Below are 25172 nucleotides of genomic sequence, written 5' to 3'. Positions count from 1 at the left end.
AAGATTTCTGAGAGGAAATTCATGCCAGTCCTCTGAATAAGTTCACACTTTGTTGGAACTGAGCCTGTCATGCATAGCATGTTCTTCTTCATTGGACCTTTTTGGAGGGTCAAAATTTATGAGCAAAGACGATGACAAAGCATCACACTCATTAAATGTGACAAAGCCATTGTTGAATGGTCAATGACTGGGAGCCTATGTAACTCATGATTAATTGTGGCTAGGCTGAAAAGCAAACTCAAGAAGCACAGAATGTAGTACATGTAAAATTGATTGTTTATGGGAAGTTGAGGCTGATGTATGTTTGTGGCACTAAGAGTTGTGGTAGTACAAGGCAATACCAAATGGCAGGCTAGTATTCTTGGAAAGGCACAGGAACTGGTCATTGTGTAAATTTAAAGGACCTGGATCCACTGCAATCTGCCAACTGCTAAAACAGGCCTACAGCAGATGCAATCTCACTGGCCCTCTCCATCCTCTTTTGAAACACCTGTTGTCATTGTTGAGTGCTGGTGAGTTGTCGTTGACTTATGGCAACCCTATATATAGTCCAGTTGTCTATAGAGTTTTCGTAGTAAAATACGGAAGTAGATTGCCAGGCCTTCCTTCCATGCAGATACTGCTCCTGCCCAGGCTGGGACCTGGCCAGATTCAAAGTCAGGACCATCCGCCTTGAAGTCCAGTGCTGATGGCACTACACCACCAGCAGGCCCATTGAAGCACCTAGGCAACCACGAAACATATATCATGCTGTTGTTTATTGATTACAGCTTGGCATTCAACACCATCATCCACTCAGTACTAACCACCAAGCTTTAAAACTTGGGGTTCTGTACCTCCCTTTTTAACTTGATCCTCGACTTCCTTGTCGGGAGACCACAATCAGTACAGATTGGGAATGACATCTCCTTACAGACAATCAACACAGGTACACTTCAAGAATGCGTGATTAGCCAACTGCTCTACCCTCACTACACTCATGAGCTGTGTGGTCAAATACAGTTCAAACACCCATCTATAAATTGAATAATGACACCATTGTTGTTGGTAAAATCTCAGTTGGTGACAAGGATGTGTACAGAAATGGCACAGATCAGCTGGTTGAATGGTGTCGCAACAATCTCACACTCAATGTCAGAAGACCAAGGAAGTGATTGTGGACTTCAGGAAAAGCAAATTGGGGAGAACCAGTCCTCATTGAGGGGTCAGTGCTGGAAAGGTTCAGCATCTTCAAGTTCCAGGGCTCAACATCTCAGAGGATCTAACCTGAGCCTACACGTTGACAGAATCATGATGAAGGCACACCAGCAGTTCTGCTTTGTTCAGAGTTCCTTGTTTGGTATGTCAATTAAAGCCCTTATAAATTTCTGTAAATGTGCATCATAAAGGACATCTTCGTGAGGCAGCGATTCAAAAAGACAGCATCCAGCACTAAGGACCCTCACTATCTGAGATGTGCCCTGTTCTTGTTACAAGATTCAAGGAGAGGTACAGGAACCTGATGATCTACATTCAACAATTTAGAAACAGCTTTTTCCCTTCTGCTATCAGATTTCTGAATGATCATGAACACTACCTCATTAGTCTATATTTTTAGCTATTAATTTTTGTAATTTATTGTAAGTTTTTCTATCTTTACACTGTACTGGTACTGTAGAATAACACATTTCACATTATATAAGTCAGTGATAATAAATAAAGCTGATTCTGATTCTGAATGGATCTGTTTTCTCAGGTAAATAACATTTATTGAAATCAAGGGCAGAGGTGCTTCAAGTGAAACCTTCTGAAAATGCAAGCAATGAATTGCATTAGCAGAAATCAGGCCAGGTGCTTGCATGATATTGCCAAACTTGCTCTTTGTTAATGAAGGTTACCATTTTAACCCAACATTATTGAAAGTAATGGGCATTTACATTGGAACCAATAACAAGGGGTAGGTAGATGGATTTCTGCACAACATGTACCAAGCAAACAATGTGTCCAACAAGGTGAGAGAGTCTGATTATCTACCCTTGCAAGGACCGGCCACTGTACTTGCAGGAGCTTGTCTGATACTGGAGATCTTGTAGCAGGTCACCTTCTGATGTCCTAAAACTGTTCCACCATCTGCAGGACTCAAGTCAGGAGAGTAACGGAATACCCTCTATGTACCTGGATGTACCTTTAAGGGGGGACACTCTATTTATTACCTTTAATTTTTACTTCCTCTATTACTGACTCACTTTGTACAAAAAAAAACACTGCAGATGCTTGTAGTCTCTCTACCAGCACCTCCAAAACCTGAAATATCCACCACCAAGAAAGTCGAGGGCAGTAGCCATATGAGAGGGTGGGTGCAGTGGTAGAGTAGGTCTGCATGGAAGTTGCATATTCAAGATTGTTTAATGTCAATTTCAGTGCAAAGGAGAACGAAATAATTGTTACTCTGGATCCGATGCAGTGCAAAAAAACAACACGATAAGTTAATGAATACAATAATCAAAATAACACAATAAAAATAAATACATGAGATAGCTGATATACATAGACTAATTGTATGATCATAAAGCGACTCTAGGCACAGCCGTATCTGTGCATAAGGTGACTGACAGGAAATGATAAGGTAGTGGTGGTTGGGAGTGTGGAGGGGTGGGTTGGTGTTAATCAGCCTTACTGCTTAGGGAAAATAACTGTTTTTAAGTGGTGGTCCTGGCATGAATGCTACATAATCTCCTCCCTAATGGAAGTGAGACAAACAATCCATCAGCAGGGTGGGTGTGATCCTTCATGCTGTTACTGGCACTCTTTGGCATCTTTCTGTACATATGTCCTTGATAGCAGGTAGGCTGGTGCTGTAGATGTGTTTGACTACCTGTTGTAGAGCTTCCAGTCTGCTGCAGTGCAGCTTCGATACTGTGCTGTGGTGCAGATTGTTAGGATACTCTCTACTGCACATCTGCAGAATGACATGAGTATAGGCTTGCATATTCCAGCTCTCTTCACCCTCCTCAGAAAACAGAAGCGTTGATGAATTTTCCTGATTGTGTTCTGGGACCATGGGAGGTTGTGCGAGATGTGTAGTCCCAGAAGTTTGAAACAGCTCACAGTTTCCACTGCTGCGCTGCCAATGTAAAGAGGGGTGTGAGTGGTGTGAGTTTTGAAATTGGTAACCATTTCCTTTGTCTTCTTGACATTGAGGAAGAGGATATTTGAGTGGCAGCAGACCTCAAGCTCTTACCCTCCCTCTCTGTAGACTATCTCATCGTTGCTGGTGATGAGTCCCACCACTGCCGTAACATTGGAGAACTTGATAATGTGATTACTTGGGTGTTTGGGCTTGTACCATGTGTGAGCAGAGTGTACAGCAATGGGCTCAGCACACAGGCCCGGGGGGGTACTCATGTTGAGGATTATGGGGAGGGGGAAACAGTTTTACATCCTGGACTGTCTAAGATCTGTTGGTTGCATGGTGATGCATTTAGACAGAAGAGTAGGAGTTTGTTCACCACGGTCAAAGTCAAAGCCAAAGTAAGTCTATTATCAAAGTATATAGATCACCATGTACAACCCTGAGATTCATTTTCTTGCAGGCATACTCAATAAATCCATAGAATAATAACTGTAATAGAATCAATAGAAGACCACACCAACTTGAAATTTCAAGTTGCTGACCCTCTCCACCTCTGATCCTCCAGTAAGGACTGGCTCATTGATCTGTGGTTTCCTTTTCCTGCAATAATCAGCTCCTTGGTCTTGCTGACATTGAGTGAGAAGTTGTTGCTATCACACCACTCAGTCAGATTTTCAATCTCCCTCCTATATGCTGATTCATAACCACCTTTGATTCGGTCCATAAGAAGTGGTGTCAGCAGCAAACTTGAATATGGCATTGGATCTGTGCTTAGCCACACAGTCATATATGTAAAGCAAGGTCTCTGAGACAATAGTGTTGAATGCCGAACTGAAATCCAAAAACAACATTCTGACATAAGTGCCCTTGTTTTCTAAGTGTGTAAGGGCCAGGTGCATGACGTATGCTCTGGCATCTGTTGTGGTGTGGCTGTATAGGTAAACATACTGGTGAGTGTCCAGTGTGGCAGAAATGGAGTTTCTGATGTGTGACTTTACCAGCCATTCAAAGCACTTCATGATGATTGGCATCTGACCATTGGATGGTAGTCATTTAGTTCTGGATGTTTAGAGTTCTTTGGTAAATTGCTGATTTGAAGCATGTGGAGACAGGAGCCTGAATGAGAGAAGTATTGAATATGTTCGTGAAGATGTCAGTGAGTTGCTGTTCACACTCCCAGAATACTAGGCCTGGGATGTTGTCTGGCCCAGCCGCTTTACAAGTTTGACTCTCTAGAGTTCTTCTCACATCTGCTGCTGTTACAAACGATGGCTGCTCACCTGGAAGGTGGGGCAACTTTCATGGCTGGTGTAGTGTTTCATGCCTCGAAGCGTGCATAGAAGTTGTTTAGAGTGTCAGGGAGGAAGACCTCACTGGTACAGTCGATGCTGTTTTTCCTTGCATAGTCAGTTTGTCTTTGATGCCCAGCCATACACGCGGGACGTGGTTATCAGACAGATGTTCCTGAAATTGTGCGTATGAAGTCTTTGCCCACCTGATGCCTAAGATGAGTTTTTTTCCGGCTGCTCTGAGAGCTGCTCTGTCACCAGACTTGAAGACAGTGTCCCAAGTTTTGGTGGGGAGTGCACCTCTGCGATCAGCCAGGAATTCTGGTTGTACCACAAGATAACCGTCCATGAGGTACCAATCTCATCTACATATTTGCTGATGTACCCTTTTGTTGCATGTTCTGTGGTGTTCTGTCAAGTATTGTGGGCGTACTATGTTGGCACTGTAATGTGTAGTGACACTTATGGGCTGCCCCCAGCACTTCCTTAGGTGTGTAGATTGTATTTCACTGTGTGTTTCAATGTACAAGTTATAATTACATTTGAATCTGAACTTCACCACTGACAGCTTTTCTTCCAAGTAATATCACTAACTGACTTGGAAAGATTACTCTTCCTTCTTCATTGCTGGGTCTTTCGTCTGTGTGTCTTCTGCAGTGATTCAAAGACTGATAACCATCTTCTTGAGGGCAATTAGTAATGGGCTATAAATTTTGGTCATGGCAGTAACGTTTGCATCCTGCAAAGTGAATAGTAAACAAAAATCTTATGTTACAGAAGGAGGTCATTCAATCCATTGGGTCTCTACTAGCTCTTGATTGACCAAACGTTTTGTCCCCTTGGCCAAAATATGGAAAGAACAAACCTGAATTAGCACCATAGGATATCTAACAATGACCCAAGTAAGCACACAAATTTCTTAGTATGACATCTTGTATTTCCAATAGTACTGCACTCCCTTGGAACTAAAACACAAAAAAAAATTGGGAATACTCAAAGATGGGCATCATCTGGGGAGAAAGAAACAGTGTTAATGTTCCTGCTTGATGACCTTTCCTCAAGTGATCCCTCAGCAGTACACCAGACTACACAATGCTAGCTGGATTTTGGGCTTGTCAGGAAATGAGCCTTCTGACTCAAGAAGTATAAGAACTATCTTTAAATCACAGCTGGGAAAAAATCAGAGGAAAAAACGACTGAACAGAAGAAGCAAGTCTCCATAGTTCATGTTACAATCAAATAATGTATCTTCTGACTCTTGTTTGGGATCAGAACAGTAATTAATTGCAAAAGGGTGGGATCATTATTAGATCTTTTTTGGACGTTATGACCAAATTCTAATTGAAGCAGAATTTCTTGATTTAATTGTAGCAGGTGGAAGAGGAGTTGTAAATTGCATGAGGGAATTAGATGGCGTGTATCAGTTTTAAGCTTGTCAGCTTAAACCTGAGACACGCTCTCCATTTTGGTCCTATTGTTCTGATCTTCCTCTGCACTTTTGTCTGTGTAGTCGTGTCCCAATTAACTGCCCATTCAGCACCTTTTCACCAACGTTTTATTTTCTTATAGTGGATCACAGCTTGTTACGTGCTTTTAATTATCAGAATAGGAGGTGAAAAGTAGATGAATCTTTTTGTCTGTTCCTTTCACCCACTCACCGTGTATTATTTTTTCATGAGCTGTTGAGGTCAATGGAGAATCCTTTGTTGAAATGAGACTAATGTGACACAGATTAAATTTTTGTACCTGTGCAGACCATGTGCAATTAGACCATATTGTATTCTGTTTGAGAGAAAATATAATTACAAGTTGTTGCTCTAAATAGGTCAGTGGGACTAAATTAGAAAAAAAAAATCATCTCTAGTTTTCTGTTAGTAAAATTCCAGTCGTTGTAAACCACTTTGTCTTGAAAGTATTTCATTGTTTATTCTCTTATCTGGCACAGCTTGTTATAGTGTACATTTAAAGCAATATATTCTGCATAAGATGGGAGTTTGAGGAGATACAGTATGTTGCCAAAGACTCTAACAAATTTCTATAGATGGATGGTGGAGAATGTCTTTGCTGGTGGCATCAGAGTCTGGCATGGAGGCTCCATTACACAGGATCACAAGAGGTTGTAGGGGATTGTAGACTCAGCCAGCTCCATCACAGGCACAGCCCTCCCAACCTGCAAGAACATCTTAAATATCTGGTGCCTCAGGAAGGCAGCGTCCATCCCTAAGGAACATCACAATCAGGTCCATTCACTCTTCTCTTTACTACAAATGGGGAAGAGGTAGAGTAGCCTGAAGACCCATATTCAACGATTGAGATACTGGTTCTTTCCCCCCTGCTATTAGAATTCTGAGTGGTTCATGAACACACCTCATTATTACTTAGATTTATTTATTTATTTGTATGCATTTATAGTAATTTTTATGTCTTTGCATTGTACTAATGCCACAAATCAATAAACATCATATGTCGGAATTACAAATCTGGTTCTGATTCTGAATCTGGCCATAATCAACAAGGAAGATGTGACACTGATACCACTGTCCCGCAACTACTTGCAGTTCTGATCCCAAATAAAGTGTCAGAAGATCTGTCAATAGACAGGCAACATAAATGTCAGAAGCTTCTTTTCAAATTCTGTTCTACATCCTAGACCTTAGCTTGCAACTTTGTGCGAGACTCTTCGCCACATAGACTGTGGTGGTTTGAGAAGGTAGCTCACTGCAACCTTTTTTAAACAGTCTGGGGATGGGCAATAAACAGGCCATGCAAGTGGCACCCATGTTCTGTGATTGGCTAATAAAAGAGAAGTACTTTATTATTACTAGATTGCATTTTCTTTTTGTTGAAGCAAATATTTGATTTCAGATTTGACTGGCAGTAAAACATTTTTAGATTAGCTACATGTTCAAGGATATAAAAATATTTCCTAAATCTGGAAGAGATAAACTTTTATGTCTACTGCTCCCTTCACCGTCTCACTGAAGAATATCACAGGGAACTAGGTAATTTTGATGAATCATTACTGTTGTAAATTTGGAAATAAAACAAAGGAGTCAGTCATTGACTTCAGAAGGGTGATGGTACACATACTCCTGTTTACACCAATGGTGCTGAGGTCAAGTTCCCAGGAGCTAGTTGTAGAATACATCTTCTGGTGCTACTTGTACACGTCTTCGGTGATAAACCCAGGGTTGTAGGATGTTTCGGGTCTTTAATCATCAGACACCCTCACCCGGGTGACCCAGCCAGGAGTGATCAGCCCCCTGACTTGTGTCCAAGTGGCGCACTAATCCACGGATCCCCCCTCTGGATCCACAGGCACCGCGAGGCCTTTTCAGCAGCCTCCAGAATGTTCTTGCTGGCTCTTCTGCACTGCAGTCCTTTAACTCCAAGGAGTTTAAGAGTCTGCTGTAATGAATGGCCAGCAAAGCTCCGGCAACCAGCTTTGACTGGCTCACAGCGAGCTCTCCAGCCATTGCTCCCAACTTCGACTGGCTCACAGCGAGCTCTCCAACCATTGCTCCCAGCTTCGACTGGCTCACAGCAAGCTCTCCAGCCATTGCTCCCAACTTCGACTGGCTCACAGCAAGCTCTTCAACCATTGCTCCAGCGTTCTGAAACAACATATGTGTATTTAGCCCTCCTGCGCTCATTAGCCTCTTCAATCCTGTCTTCCCGGGAACAGTAAGTTCCAGCTGGACCACTTGCTTTGTAGGCTCCGATATTAACACCATCTCCGGGCGGAGTGGAGTAACTGCGATGATCTCTGAGAACTTGAGCTGCTTCCCTAGGTCGACTTGGAGCTGCCAGTCTCATGCAGTGGCAAGAAGCCCTCCCAAGGAGCTAGGCTGATATTGAGCCTTCTCCTCCGCTCTAATAAAAATGATGGACTGTTTGGGAGCATGCTGATTTTTGCTGTCTTGAATTGCTGTGCTGATTGTGTCTACCATAGACATCACTAATAGGCCATCCTGGTCCAACTATGAAGATGCCATAGCCAAGAGAGTGCACTAGTGCCCCTGCTTCCTCAGGAGGTTAAAGAAGTTTGGCATGATTCACTAATTTTTATAGATGTGGCGTAGGAAGTGTCCTATCTGGATGCATCTCAGGTAGATATGGAAACTGCTTGCCTGAGACCATAAGAAACTGCAGAGAGATGAGGACACAGCTTAGCACGAGATGAAAACCAGCTTTCCACCTATGGATTCTGTCTACACTGCTCACAGCAGCCAACCGAATCAAAGATCCTTCCTACCCTTTCTTCTCCCCCTCACATCAACCAAAAAATTAAAAAAGCCTGAAACACGCATCACCAGGCTTAAGAAAAGATTCAATCCCCTGTTATAAGTCTATTCAACTGATAAGATGGCTGTTGATCTCACAGTCTACCTTTTCATAGTCTTGCACCTTATTGTCTACTTGCACTACACTTTCTCTGTTACTGTAATGTTATAGTCTGCATGCTGTCATTGATTTTCCCTTGTACTACCTCAATGTAATTTTTATGATGAAATGATTTGTATGGATGGCATGCAACACAAAATGTTTTCACTGTATCTCACTACATTGGCAATAATAAACCAATTTACAAATTCTTATGTGCACAGCAATGTGACATCAACTACAGAAGTACAACTGGTTAAGTATTGGCCATAATATTGATGAGAGCTCATTTCCTCCTTTTTGTTAGTGAAATAAAATCTTTAACCTGTAAGAGAGCATTTTAACATTTAGTCCGAAGCAATAAAAAAGCTGTGTACTAGTCTTTCAGTAAAGGCTCATTTCTACCAGACTGCCTTATCTCTTTGGCATTCTGCAGAGGGAACTGATGCTATGGCCGATCTGATAGGATGTGAGATTCTAACCCACTTAGTTCACAAGGCCTCACAAAACTATTTTTGTACTTGATTGACAGACTTTTAGTTTGGAGAACGTACTCTGACTGAAAATCTGTTTTTAATAGGAGCAATTGAGCAATCTAAAGCAGATTCTAAAGCCCCTGTCATCCATGCCATGCTCTCTTCTTGTTACTACCATTGGCAGGAAGTACAGCAGCCTTAGTTCCCACATCTCCAGGTTCAGGAACAGTCCTTACCCTACAACCATTAGGCTCCGGAACCAATGTGATAACTGCACTCGCCTCACCGTTGAGGGAAGCAACATCATTAATTCCATGTACAACATTATACAACAATTCAGTAGCAAGGGAGTAACGTACTGTCAGAGGTGCCATGTTCTGAATGCGATAATAAAGTAAATTCCAGTATTCTTCATCTGTGGATGCAAACGTCTCTTGATAATTGCTCCTAAAATGAACAGGGTAAATCTGCCTGGTATGCTAGCTGATATTTATACTTCTGGCAATATCACTGAACCACATTATCTATTCTTTACTACACTATCATTCTGATTCAAACACAGAACATCAGGAAGAACTCAGGCATTAAGCATCAGATTGGAAGTTTACATAGATTCAGTATGTAATCTAAAAAGTTGACAAACTTCTGTAGATGCACAGTGGAGCGTATCCTGACTGATTGCAAATACCAAAGCCCAGGAAATGAAAATCTACAAGAAGTGGTGGGTTCAACTTAGTGCATCACAGGTGAAGCCCTCCCCACCACTGAGCACATTTACAAGGAGCACTGCCTCAAGAAAGCGTTATCTATCATCAAGGACACCCATCATCTAGGCCATACTCTCTTCTTGCTACTATCATCGGTCAGGAGGTAGAGGAGCCTTAGTTCCCACACCACCAGGTTCAGGAACAATTATTGCCCTACAACCTTAAGGCTCCTAAACCAGTGTGGATCACTTCACTCACCTTAATGCTGAACTGACTCCACGATAGGTGTACAAGATAATGAGAGGCATTGATCGTGTGGATAGTCAGAGGCTTTTTCCCAGGGTTGAAATGGATAGCGCGAGAAGACACAGTTTTAAGGTGCTTGGAAGTAAGTACAGAGGAGATGTTGGGTAAGTTTTTTATGCAGAGAATGGTGAGTGGGTGGAATGGGCTGCTGGTGGCGGTGGCGGAGACAGAAACGATAGGGTCTTTTAAGAGACTCCTGGATGGGTACATGGAGCTTAGAAAAATAGAGGGCTATTGATAAGCCTAAGGTAAGGACATGTTTGGCACAGCTTTGTGGGCCAAAGGGCCTGTATTGTACTGTAGCTTTTCTGTGTTTCTATGTTCTATGCTTTCTAATTTATAGATTTACTTTCAAGGATTTTACAACTCATGTTCACTATTTTTTTATTTATTATTTGCATGATTTGACTTCTTTTGCACATTGGATGTTTGTCAGTCTCTGTTATATATAGATTTTCATAAAGTTGGTTGTATTTTTTTTTATTTTCCTGCAAATGCCTGCAAGAAGTGAATGCCAGGTAACATATATATATACTTCGATAATAAATTCACTCCTGTTTCTTCTTGAGCATGGTTCAATTAGATTACTGGCTATCAAAAGTTCTTTTCAGTTCCCTCATGCTTAGCCTGACAAAATTGTGGATAAAATCTTGCTGAGATGTGGCTAATTGATTTCGGAATTTAACAGCTATTTTACCTTGGGAATACAGTGGTTAACATTCACCTTTCCGAATGAAAGCCAATTAAATCTGCAAATACATTTTCCAAGTTTAACTTAGAGGATAAGATAGTTTTGATGAGATTTTGTTTGCTTTTGGACTTCTGTTTCTGTGTATATCTGATAAAGCATTTGGTATCTGACCCATCCAATCTAGATTAAGACCCTCTTATCTTGGTTCAAAGGTGAACATCATAGTGTAGCAGTTAGTGTAATGCTATTACAGCTCAGAGCTCGGAGTTCAATTCTGATGCTGTCTGTAAGGAGTTTGTATGTCCTCCATGGGAATGCATGGGTGCTCTAAATAAATAAAATTTTAAAAGCCTATGTTACAAGGGGTGATTGATAAGTGATTGATAAGTTCGTGGCCTAAGGTAGAAGGAGTCAATTTTAGAAAACCTAGCACATTTATTTTTCAACATAGTCCCCTCCTACCTTTACACACTTAGTCCAGCGGTTGTGGAGCATACGGATCTTGGACCTCCAGAAAGTGTCCACAGATGGGTGATTGATAAGTTCGTGGCCTAAGGTAGAAGGAGATGAGTTATACAGCTCTCGTTACATGCACATGCAGTTCAACTCTTTGAGTGTCTATACAGAAAGTTTGAATTTTATAACTCATCTCCTTCTACCTTAGGCCACGAACTTATCAATCATCAACATGAGTTATTAACTTCAAACTTTATGCATAATCACTCAAAGAGTTGAACTGCATGTGCATGTAATGAGAGCTCAGTAACTCATAGGCACGAACTTATCAATCACCCATCTGTGGACACTTTCTGGCAGTCCAAGATCCATATGCTCCACGACCACTGGACTAAGTGTGTAAATGTAGGAGGGGACTATGTTGAAAAATAAATGTGCTAGGTTTTCTAAAATTAACTCCTTCTTCCTTAACTTATCAATCACCCCTCATAGTCTGCAAGTGCAAGAGCTATGTGGACCAGTTTATTTTGGGGAGTGGGTTGTTGGGAATTAAGACATATACCTTATTTGTGTGTAATATTACAGGTTATCCTGATTTACCAGTGCTTGATAAAACCAAATTAGCTAACGTGTTGCAATTAAGCAAAAGAGAACATAAATGCTTTGAATATTTACATCAAAGAGTAATACTTTTTAAGGAGATAAGTGATATTCATTAGTCTTAATTATATGGGGTATTGTTGTGCTTTTTGAGATATCCTGCTGATTTAAATCTGTTCTCAACAGGCACGCCGCTTCTAGTACGGCGAAGCAGTGACCCAGCTCTTGTACCACCTGCCCAGTTACAGCAAGGTGCATCTCAGCCTGATGATCCCGCTAACAGGAACCTGCACGTGAAGCCAGTCATAACAGTAAGCCATGGCTCGAAGACCAAGCATGGATGTTGGGGGAAGGGGGAGGTGTGCATGGGTGTGGAGATTCAAATACTGATGTTAAGCAGCTAAGGACTCAGTTAACCTTTAGTACTTGGGAGTTAATAGACACCGTGGAGAACGTTAATGAGACTGATCCTTGCAACCCTCTTGGGCACAGCAGGATTTTTTTTCCACAGTTCAAAGTTGCCTTGTTAGCTTATAGAAGAGCTTGAACTGAAAAATGTTCAAAGTTTTACACTTCTTCCTCTGCTGCCACTAACTGATACTCAAACGTTTGATGATCATGAAAGGGTATTCTATATGTTGAAAAGAATTTGGGGTTCTTGATACCTAATGCGGACCTCAAAAGAAAAGCAATTGCTTTTTGACTTATTGCAGATGCAATGGCTTTAAGCTATTTGTGACTTTATCAGCCTTAATGCTGGTTGGCTTTGTCCACAGTGCTCTCACACTTATCTTTAGGACCACTGCAAAGACATTTAATAATAATAATAATAATAATAATAATAATAATAATAAGACTTTATTGATCCTGAGTTGGAAATTCTCTCATTACAGCAGCAACATTTAAAAACACACTTAGCAGTGTGCTTAACTAATAATAAATACAGAATATTAATAATGTAAACATAGTAATAATATAAAAATAGTGATCAATGTGTAATAATAAAGTAGAGACTACTGTACTATGATGTGTGTTTACCTGTCACACAGAGACGTACTGTTGTATGTGCTTATTGCATTTGGCAGGAAAGATTTTCTGTAGTGATCCTTGTGACAGCGGAGCTGAATGAGTGTTCGAAAAGATGCTTCTCTGCTTATTCAGAAGGTCATGGCGAGGATGTGCCAGATTGGCCATAATGGATAACAGTTTGCTTGGTGACTTCCTCTTGACTACTGACTCAAAAGAGTCTGGGTTGTAGCCAAGGGTGGACCCTAAGGTCTTCTCTTGACTTCACAGAAATGGCTTTCTCTGAATAACCTTTGACAGAGTGAAGGTAGGGGTTGATGATACAGAAAGCTTGTTTCAATGGAATTTCATTCTTTTCTTAGACTTTTCAAATCAAGGATGAGCCTGATAAGAGATGTTGGGGCAATTGTAATCCAACATATCCATTAAGAACATGGGAAAATCAAGTTTTAGTCTCCACAGAACTCACTAAGGATCAATCTTGGGTAGGAATTGAATCTGGCATTCTACACAGCCCTGTGGAATTCTTGCCTGGTGAGGCAGATTGGAATTGTCTACATTAATTCAGTTATGGCAGTTTTGTATACCAAGACACAAATACATTGATGCAGTAAAACCAGGTCAGTGGATTTAAAAAGCAAGTAGATTATAACTGAGCTGATGTCATTGGATGAGCAGAATCAGCAAAAATATTGCTTAGAGGACATCACTGAAAGGCAATGGATCCTATATGTTCACCATACCCAAAGTCTTTCTGCCGCAATGGAAATGTACACAAAAAGCTGGAAGAACTCAGCAGGTCAGGCAGCATCTATGAGAGGAATATACAGTTGATGTTTCGGACTGAGACCCTTCATCAGTCCTGTTTGTTCAAATTGTATGTTCCTCTCCATAAATGCTGCCTGACCTGCTGTGTTTTCCAGCATATTTTGTGTGTTGCTGTGGATTTCCAACATCTGCTGAATCTCCTTTGTTTACAGTTGAAACTTATTCAGGCCACAGTGGAATAATCCCTTTCTGTGGCTCTACACTTGCCACCAACACAATCCATGACCAAGCTTGTTCTATCAGTGCTGCTTCAATTACCTTGCTGCTACTGTGAAGTTCAAAGTGGGGACACTTGATTGTGATTCTATAGTTCATCACCATTCAGAACTCTTCAACCCTTACGGCATGCAGCAAGACCTAGACAACATTCAGGCATTGACGTGTAAGTGACAAGTTAGCAACATCTCATACACCAAAACACTCAGTCGTAGTGTTTAGCAAAGATGACGGCTATTTGCCAAGCTTATTTGGAACATCTCCCAAGCTTGTAGCCTCTACCGGTAAGACAGGGGAAGGCTGCAGAACGATGGGAATAACTCCACCTGAAGTCTCCCTTTGCCAAACATGTTCCTGACTGGGAAATAAATCACCTTCCTTTTATTATTATGAATGTGTTGAAAACTTTAGGATCTTAAGATAGCAGCTATCAGGGAATGTAGCTAAATAGATGAGATTCAGATTTTTTTTTTTGGTCTCAAAACCTACAGTGAAATGCTTTATTTGTGTTAACCACCACAATGTAAGGATATGCTAAGGGCAGCCCACAAGTATCGCCACACATTCTGGTGACAACATTGCATGCTCACAATGTACGGCAGAACAACACAAGTAGCAAGAAAACAACAATAGCAAAACATGCCCTTTTCTCCCTACCACCCACCCACCCACTCACACACACAGGCAGGTCACCTTCAGACCTCCAAACTTGTGTCACTATCCCAGATTCACAGACATCTGGCCTCCGTCTTCCAGGCCCTCTACCTATGGACCTTGACATTGGGCCTTGACTTCCGGACTTGCCGACTTAGGTAGTCAACCTCTAGGATTAAACCTTTGGTATCGACCCAAGACTCACTGCTTGTGGTTGACCTCGACTTGCTGTCTTGAGAGGGTGGGGGTGGGGGGGGGAGTGTTTGTCCCTACCCAGACTCATAGACTTGCAGACATTGGGCTTCCAACTTCCAGATACAACAATATTACACCTTGACTTTGCAGCTTGCTGAATTTAGTTCATGACCTTCAGACTTTGACCACACTGACCTCCAATCCCAGGACTTGTCAACATGACTTGGGGATCACGAGCCCTCCTCCATGGGACCTGCCAACGTGACATCCACCACAGGATCACTGGTCTACTCCCATGGAACACTTTGACTTGGACTCTGGCTCCTATCCCTGAATCTTCATTTACTGCCCCAATCTCTAATTCCCCTGTACCTAAACCCGTAAAAACACAACTGCATAAAAAACTACAAGCTCGACAGAGATCTTTAGTGTTGTATGTGAGTTGTCTGTCAGTGTTATCTGTGATTTGAACATGATGTTAACTGTCATGTGTCTGCTGCCTATGTCTTTGTGGTGGTGAGTTCACAAGGTTGGGAAATGTTATCAAAGCAACCTCACACATAGCATCATGGTACTTTTCATAAATGGTACATAAGTGAGCCAAGGTGTGATCTGATGGGGGATGTGTAAACTAAAATTGCCATTGTTCCCACATATTTTTGTAATCTCCTTTCAGAGAACACATTATATTTTAGTTCTTAAGTTGGTTGGTATCTTTTTCCAAGTCATTCAATGAAGAACTTCTTGCTTGGTTATCAGGAGGAACAAGCAGCAATTCTAGCCTTGTTAATTTATCTCCACCTGTCTCCCAATTCTAAATGATAATTAAGCCTTCCCTGGTAGCTTGGTTTGCATCTCGAGTTTAACAGCAAACATAATGAAAGAAGTGTCCTCCCACTCTAGGGAATTGCTTAAATTGCCAATTTTTCAGGAAATTAGTTTGCAAATAATGCTGTAATTGGCAGTGAATTTAAGGTAATATTTGCATCTCCTGTTCAGTTAATCACAGACCACAAAAAATATTTTCCTTGATATCTGTGATACTGTTCAAGTCTCTCTCTCTCTCTCTTTTGCTCGCTCACTCGCTCTCTCTCTCTCTCTCTCTCTCTCTCTCTATATATATATATAAAATATAGTATCACTGCTCAGTATGGAGGGGCCACTGCACTGTTTCGGGAAAAAAACTGCAGAAAGTTGTAAACTCAGCCAGCTCCATCAAGGGCACTAGACTCCCCAGCTTCAGGGACATCTTCAAAAGGTGATGCCTCAGAAAGGACTTGCCCTCTTCTCCTTGCTACCACCAAGGAGGAGGTACGGGAGCCTGAAGATATTTTAGGAATAGCTTTGTCCATCATATTTCTGAATGGACGATATTCTTGCTCTCTTTTTGCACTACCTATTTTATATAAAATTTCTTATTGTAATTTATAATTTTTATTATGTATTGCACAACATATGCCAGTGATATTAAACCTGATTCTGATTCTCTATCTCTCCATCTCATTATGATCACACTGAAAATTTTATGTTTAAAATAATTTTTCAAAATCTTGCTTTTTGTATTTGAAAAGATAACCCATTTACCCTTATGATGTCAGTACAGGCTCAGTGATGGGAATAACTGGGAAAATGCTTGCATTTGTCAATATTAGGATGTTTTTTTTTGTGCAATCTAAGTCCTCCCTATTCTGTGTCCCGTAACTATGTAATTCTTGTACTAAATCTGTTCACAGCAGGAAGAAAAAAGATCGCATACTTTTTCTCAAAGGCTGAAATAAGTAACTGAAGTCAACTGATTGAAATGTACACCTGCAAGCGTTCCATTGAAACCGAACCTCTTGAAAGGGTTGCAATTTTCACCAATGATTTCACTATATTTGATTGTTTTTTTCCAAAACTGCTGTGCCTGTTTCTAGCCAAACTGAACATCAGTAGCCTGTAAAAATAACATAGGGAAACACCAAGAGGAAATATTGTCATGTTTTCTCATAAGCCAACTTCTTAAATGCCCAAAGTGCCTCACAGAAGTATCCTTCAGTGATTTGATTTCTTTCTGGGATTTGGATGAATTCTTCATTCCCTTAGAACCTCTGAGTACGCCATGACCAACTTGAGGTTATGCAGCACTGGGCAGGGAAGCTAGGATGGTTATGACATTGATCTGTAAATGACCAGTTACTCTTGTCATTTCAGCTGTTTTCCACCCTCAGTCTCACTGCACAAATAACAGGAGCCATGCCATATCATTTAGGGATGCAGGTGGACTCTGGGCAGGAGATCCTGTCAAAATTGGAGAGCTCAGAAATAAAACAGTTCCACAGAGAATGGAAGATGCTTCCTATAAAATTAATCAAGCTGGATGGATGCCAACGTAGTCAATCTTGATTGTTTTCTAACATCCTTTGCCCATTTCCTTTTCTGTTCCTATCTTTTTTTTAATTAACCTGCTGAACCGCTCTTCAGTGTTAGATCCCATTTGCATGATTTTTTTAAATGACTTCTGCATGACATTTTCAAAGTGATTGTGACAGGATATCTGGCACGGGATTGAACAGAGTGTTGGCAACAGACAGAACATGCTATCATGGGGAAAGATTAGCTGCCACTGTTGTTGTAACATCTTTGTAGAGGAGACTGTCAGTATATAAAGGATTCCCAGTCCTTCTCCATAGATTCCATTCTTTGTCTTGGATGATTTGAAGGAGCTTCACCCTTGACAGCAAGAGTGAAAATTAAAGACCATATCATCACACCTCATAAAATGAGAACGCAAGGATGCAAGTCTGGATGTGGAAGGTGCTTCAGCGCAATTGAATTCTTTTTAACAATGTAATTTAAATCTACAATTTCAGATGTCAGCTTTCACCATGTTTCACTTTAGAGTCTTTTTCATTATAGTATATCTATAAGCACATACATGTGTGTCTGTGTTTGAGCCTGCTTTATAACAGCATCAGTCTAGAATGTTACTCAAACAGCTCAGTATATAAGTAGTTTGAGACTGAGACCTTAAAAATGAACCATGCCCTCTTTAGATACACAGTATATATGGCATTTTTTGATGTTACTTTTATAGAATTATGTTAATACTGGAACTGAGTAAATCCTGCACAGTGAGAGTAGTTGTCCTTCAGAATGATCACGAAATTGAGGCCCTTTCCTCTAGGAATTATGTTGATTTTCATTTCTTTTCATTTTATGTATCGTTAATTGTAGTTTTTAAACCTGGTACCTTAAGGTTTGATTAATAAATTGGAGATCTGACAAATTTCATGCTTTGGGATATTGGTGCTGATAATATCCACTTTTCTGTTGTTACCCTTTGAAAACTACCTTGAACAGTGGTAGATCATGTGATGAGGATGCTACAATGCTAGAATCTGGCAGGGTGTTGTGGAAAAACTGTATGCCTATTCAATACAGTATGTCGTTTGGACCAGTAAATAGGGATGGTTGCAATTTGTTGGTGGAGGTGCTATTAAGAAGCTTTGGTCATGTGTTGCTGAGATACACTGATGCATGCTGATGGGTAGAGGATGTCCAACCTGGAAGATATCTTGTTGTCCAAGGGCTGGGTGATCTTGAGCTACCTGGAGATGATTGCAGGCTCGCTCATCTAAGATGAAAGAGTACATTTTGCCTTGAGCTTTCTAGATTGTTGGTGGTCTTACAGAGAGTTCATGATATACACCTTCTCTGAATTAATGGAGACCGCAGAACCATAGTGAACATATATGGTAGGTTCACCATGATTAAGACAGGGATAGTGAATTATTTTTGAAACAGGTGAACAAGAAGTGGCCATTAGGTTCTTTGCTCTTGTCCCATTTTTGGATGAAATCATGGCTCATATTTCGGAAAAGTTTAAGCACGAGGGCTGAAGAAAGAATATCACTTGAAGAATTAGTGAATTATATGAATGTGATTGAATAGTTGTTAGGGAAAGAGAAGGAGGATGATGTTTAGTTATTAGAAGATTCAGACCATTTTGGAACTCACTCGGAGTTGCCAGTCATTAAAGATCAACCTTCCAGACATTGTTGAGAGCACCTTGTGGGCAGATTATAGAGATGCTTAATATAACATTTGTTTCAATCTACTTTTAATGCTCCCTTTTAATTATTTGTTTAAAAATATTGGAAATAGGAAGAGAGTCTTTTTGACTAACAGTCAAAGAATAACACAAGTGGGAAATGTAAGAATATGAATATTTTCCTTTTGTTGTAGGAGAGTGTTTCACCCTGAGATTCAATGTGCCAAATAATTCAACGTGGTGATGGTTGGTTAGTGGGTGGCAGGAATGTGTGGTGGTTGGAGGGAGGAGCTTGTGTTGAAGCCTTCAAGAAATTGTCCAGTCAGCGCTAATATTCCCAGAGGACAAGGGAAGAGTCACCTCAGATCTGATGGATTAAGTAATCTCTCATTTGCATCCTGTGTTAGTTTCAAGTAGTAAAGTCCTTGAAAGTGAGTCCATGGGTTGTGGAATCAGTTCAGAGTTAAGGTGAATGAAGTTATCCATGCTGGTTCAGGAGCTTGATTGTCCGGAGTTCCACAGAGGGTACAGCTGATGATTACTTCCACTATACAGTTAGTCTACATGTTGGTCCTGGGCATTAGAACTAATAACCTACCTCTTATTGTTTTGTAAGCAAAGGAAGCATACTCAAGCATAAGCACATTTTAGAATCCTACAAATAGGAAGCCATTCAGCTTTTCAAACCTGTGCCATTTTTTCAAAATTAATTCTATTTCAATTACTTCTATTCCCTGGATTCTTTCCCTATATTCCTGCAGATGTGTCCTGTTAAATCATTCATCCAACTGCAGAAGTAAACATTGAATTTGGCAGAAGTAACCTTTCGGACAATGCATTATACGTCACAGGTCATTGTGCTTTTAAAAAAACCAGGAATTTCATCCTTGCCTCCTTTGCCATTTATCATAAGTCTTATGTCATTTGAGTATCAGCTCTCTTGCAAGTAGGTAGGGGAAGATGCTTTCTCTTTCTCAAAACATCTTGGATGCTTCCATTAAATTTTCCTTAAATGATTCCATCTTGTCTTTCCACAATATGCAGCCAGTTGCATGCCGTTCCCATCCAGATGACTGAGAAATGATTAGTTGCCCAGAATTTCTTGGGAGTGCTGAACCTCTCTCATTCACCATTCTGCTAGTCAAGCGTGAATTGACATCATGGTGCAGCTGGTGGGAACTCCTTAGAGATCCCAGTTCAGTCCTGACCTTGAGGGCATGTTCTCCCTATGTCCAAGTGGGTCCTCCAGTTTCTTTTCATATCCTAATGATGTGCAAGACTCATAGTTTAATTGGATGTAGTAAGTTGCTTCTGGTGTGTAGGTGGAATCTGTAGGGAGCTCAAGATTAAATAAAAGGGATTGATGTTTGATTAGTGTAAATGGATGGTTGTAAGTTGTCATGGACTCACTAGCCAAAGGGCCTGTTTCCATGCTGTGTCCCTTTATAACTAAAAGATGAGAACATCTTCAAGCAAACACTTATTGAGGAGAAAGTAATGCCTTCACATCTGAAGGTGCAAGATCCATTGGTTAGACATGACCTACCACGTACAAAACCATGCTGGTTATCCCTAATCGGTCCCTATCTATCCAAATACTCACTTATCTAGTCCCTTAGAATACCTTCCAATGACTATGTCAGGCTCACCAGCTTACAATTCCCTGGTTTATTTTTAAAGACTTTTGTAAACAGTGGAAAAACATTAGTTATCCTCCAATTCTCTGGTACCTTACCTGTCACCAAGGATGGTTTAAATATCTCTACTTGGGCCCCTGCCGTTTCTCATACTTGCCTCCCACAGGTTCCAAGGGAACAGCTTGTCAAGGCCTGGAGAATTATCCAAATGAACTTGCCTCAAGAGAGCAAACACCTCCTCCTCTCTAATCTGTATGGGGTCCATGACCTCACTGCTGCTTCGCCTCACTTCTGTAGACTCCGTGCCCGTCTCCCAGGTAAATACAGATGCAAAAACTCCTTTTAAGATCTCCCCAATCTCTTTTGCTTCCACGCAAACACTAACATTCTGAACTTCCAGGAGACCGATTTTATCCCTTGCAGTGCTTTTGCTTTTAACTTATCTGTAGAATCCATTATGATTCTCCTTCACCTTCTCTGCTGGGGTAACCTTGTGCCTTCCTTTCGCTCTCTTGATTCTTTCTTCAGTGTTTTCTCACATTCCTTATACTCTATAAGGCCTACAATAGTTCCTACCTGCCTATACCTACTAGGCATCTCCTTCTTGTTCTTAACCAGGGCCTGAATATCTCTAGAAGACCAGGATTCCCTATACTTGTTACCTTACCCTTTTAATCGAACAGCCACATACAAGCTTTGTACTCTCAAAGTTTTACTTTTGAAGGCCTCCCACTTAACAAGTACACCTTTGCCAGAAAACAGCCTGTCCCAATCCCCACTTGCCAGATCCTTTCAAAATTAGCCTTTTCCACAATCTCAACCTGTGGACCAGACCTATCCTTTTCCATATTTACTTTGAATCTAATGGCTTTATGATCACTGGATGCAAAGTGTTCCACTACACAAACTTCTGTCACCTGCCCTGTCTCATTCCCTAATAGTATATCCAATATTGTACGCTCTTTCATTGGGATTTCTATCTACAGATTAAGCAAACTTTTCTGTATATACTTGACAAACTCTATCCCATCTCGTCCTTTTACGATATAGGAGTCCCAATCAACATATGGAAAGTTAAAATCACTTACTATAAAAACCTTATGTTTTCCGTAACAGTCTGCGATCTCTGCAAATTTGTTCCTCTGAATCCTGTGGTCTATTGGGTTGTCTATAATGTAGTCGCATTAACATGGTCATTCCTTGCTTATTCCTCAGTTCCACCCATAAAGCCTCACGAGGCGAGTTCTTCTGCCTGTCTTGACAGAGCACTGCTGTGACATTTCCCTTGACTTGTGATGCCATCCCTCCTGTTCTGTCTTGCCTAAAACAATGGAGCCCCGGAATTTTGAGCTGCCAGTCCTGCCCATCCTGCAACTACATCTCACAAATGGCTACAATATTATAATTCCATGTGTTGATCCATGTCCTGAGCTCATCTGCCTTTCAGGCAATACTGCTTGCGTTGAAATATACAGATCTCAGAACATTATTTGCACCATGCTCAACCTTTTGAATCCTGAATCTGTCTGAGGTCTTAACAACATCTGTCTCTGTAGCCTCTCCACTATCTGTTCTGACTTTTGGTTACCATCCCCCTGCAACTCTCATGTAAGCCCCCAATGTGCAGCATTAGCAAACTTTCCCACTAGGATATTAGTCCCCCTGCAGTTCAGGTGCAAATCATCTCTTCAGTACTGGTTCCTCCTCCCTTGGAAGAGAGCCCAGTGATCCATGCAGCACGGGAAGCAATCCTGAGATCACAAACCTGGAGGCCCTTAGCACCTAACTCCCTGAACTCCCTATGCAGAACCTCGTCACTCTTCCTACCTATGTCATTCGTATCTACATGGACCACAACTTAGAAACATAGAAAACCTTTAGCACTATACAGGCCCTTTGGCCCACAAAACTGTGCTGAACATGTCTTTACCTTAGAAATTACCGAGGGTTACCCATAGCCTATTTTTCTGAGCTCCATGTACCTGTCCAGGAGTCTCTTAAAAGAGCCTATTGTATCTGCCTCCACCACCGTCGCCGGCAGCCCATTCCACGTACTCTCACTCTCTGCGTAAAAATACTTACCCCTGACATTTCCTCTGTACCTACTATCAAGCACCTTAAAACTGTGCCCTCTCGTGCTAGCCATTTCAGCCCTGGGAAAAAGCTGCTGACTATCCACATGATCAATGCCTCTCATTATCTTTTACACCTCGATCAGGTCACCTTTCATCCTCTGTTGCTCCAAGGAGAAAAGGCTGAGTTCACTCAACCTATTCTCATAAGGCATGCTCCCCAATCCAGGCATCATCCTTGTAAATCTCCTCTGCACCCTTTCTATGTATTCCACATCCTTCCTATAGTGAGGCGACCAGAACTGAGCACAGTACTCAAATGGGGTCTGACCAGGGTCCTATATAGCTGCAACATTGATGAAGGCCAATGCACCATATGCTTTCTTAACCACAGAGTCAACCTGCACAGCAGCTTTGAGTGTCCTATGGACTTGGAACCCAAGATCCCTCTGATCCTCCACACTGCCAAGAGTCTTACCATTAATACCATATTCTGCCATCATATATGACCTACCAAAATGAACCACCTCACACTTATCTGGGTTGAAGTCCATCTGCCACTTCTCAGCCAAGTTTTGCATCCTATCAATGTCCCGCTATAACCTCTAACAGCCCTCCACACTAGCCGCAACACCCCCAACCTTTGTGTCATCAGCAAATTTACTAACCCATCCCTCCAATACTTCATCCAACTTCCTCCTGCTTTTCTGTTTTCAAATCAGAATGACAGTGTAGTAAAGAATAGATAATGTGGTTCAGTGATGTTGATAAAAGGATAAATATCAGCGAGCATACCAGGCAGAATTACACTGTTCCTCTTGGGAGTGGTTGTCAAGGGATGTTTTGCATCCACAGGTGAAACAGACTGGACTTCATTTTATTATCTCATTCAAAATATGGCACCTCTGACAGTAATGTTGTATGTGGAATTATGATGTTTTTTTTTCATTGCATAGGTCTGGTTGCACGAGGGACAAGACTGGCAGCTCATCATTCCTGGGTTTCTTTGTTTAGACGTAAAAGAAAGGGCATAAAAGAGGTGCATGGTTTTCACTGATGAAAAGGGAGAATGTCACAGCAGTGCTCAGACAGGACATATGGGAGGTCTCATCTGCAGGGGCAATTTGAGTAGACTGAAAGCTGTCACACTGGTTTTCTGGAGTGCGAGTTGAACTCTTGATCCTCTGAATTGGAGACAAAACTGTTCCCCACTGAGATGCACTAACCCAGCCACATCAGCTGCTCACTGAAAGTTTTATTTTGTCTCTTTTGATCAAAGGCCTGCCTGTAGAATCTGTCTTCAGCAGTGAGAACAAGTAATTAGTATTGGGAAGAAGTTTCTGTCTTGACGCAAAGCTTTGCACATTGCATCGCCCACGTGTCTTCCTGATGTAACAGTCAACCACATTTTGGGAAATGAGAATGAGATGCTCATTATCCCAAGGGTTAATTATACAGATCCTCAATATACTCACTCGGTTGTATTGCAGCTTCAGGGTTGCTGAGAGAACTGATGATTTTTTTCCCTTGCTGACCTACGAGGCTGTTAGTTGTCACAAAGAATTTCACGCTTAAACATACATTTAAAAGGTATCAGCCGTCTTTATTTTGATGTGCTGTAACACAATAATAATCCTCCATGAAAGCACTCCGTTGATTCTTTTTTTTAAAAAAAGTGGATATTTCTGGGTGTTCCTTTTCTTTGTTTTCTTTAAGAGAACTTTTTGTCTCACTTCCATGGGCACTGTTTGATTAAAGGCTTTTGATAAGATTTCAGTGAATGTGGGTTTAAAATAAACATGTTTTGTGTCACTGCAGGCCAGCACCACATTGATAAGTGTATGTTTATCTCCATTTGCAGAATTGCTGAGCTATCATTTCCACAGAAAACTTAAAAGTGGTTTACACATTCCTCTGCTCAAGTCTGGTCAAGGATTCCTTGTAAAATACTTTTCTTTCCTGTTGAACTGATCCCCATTCCATTGTAAGTTGAGTGGCATTGAATAAACAGTACCAGTGTGAGACTAGTGCAAGTGAAATCAATACTGTATAATAAAGGAGGTCCTTTTTTTTACGCAAAAAGCTTTCATTTCCAGAGTGATCAGAAGTCAACCTCTTCTCTGCCCTTGGCTACACGTCTTTGTTGGAAAATGGTGGCTGCTTGGTATGGACCACCAGCACATGTTTTGTAACAGCCAAGTAGCATGTTACAGCAATGCTAATTTTACCAAATCTGCAACCAATTCCCTTTCTGAAAACTCTTCCCTTTTTTCCTTTCCAAACATCTGCAGCAAGGTTGCTACCTCTGCCATGATTTACTGATCCTGTTTTGATCCATTGACCCTCGAGTTTGCCAACCACTTACTCTCAAAAAAAATAGTTAATTGGAAACCATCTGTAAATGCAGAGCATGGAAAGGTCCGTTATGCAGAGGAATTTTGGGAGCTTGTGGGTACTTAAGGAATGCTTTTGATGCATTGGCGTATTTGAT

The 25172-nt window shown here is 41.1% G+C and overlaps 1 protein-coding gene across 4 annotated transcripts in view; it reads left to right on the top strand.

Moving 5' to 3' along the window:
- Nucleotides 1-25172, top strand: part of LOC140728185 (partitioning defective 3 homolog B-like) — a 1189360-nt gene that overhangs the window by 427867 nt on the left and 736321 nt on the right. For all 4 annotated transcript variants that reach the window (XM_073046530.1, XM_073046528.1, XM_073046527.1 and 1 more), the window contains one exon: nucleotides 12207-12331. In XM_073046530.1, the coding sequence (XP_072902631.1) occupies nucleotides 12207-12331 (125 nt within the window). The remainder of the gene's footprint in view (nucleotides 1-12206; nucleotides 12332-25172) is intronic.

This window comes from Hemitrygon akajei, chromosome 5 (assembly GCF_048418815.1).
Source record: "Hemitrygon akajei chromosome 5, sHemAka1.3, whole genome shotgun sequence".
NCBI lineage: Eukaryota > Metazoa > Chordata > Chondrichthyes > Myliobatiformes > Dasyatidae > Hemitrygon > Hemitrygon akajei.
This window is presented reverse-complemented; position numbering and strand designations above follow the sequence as displayed.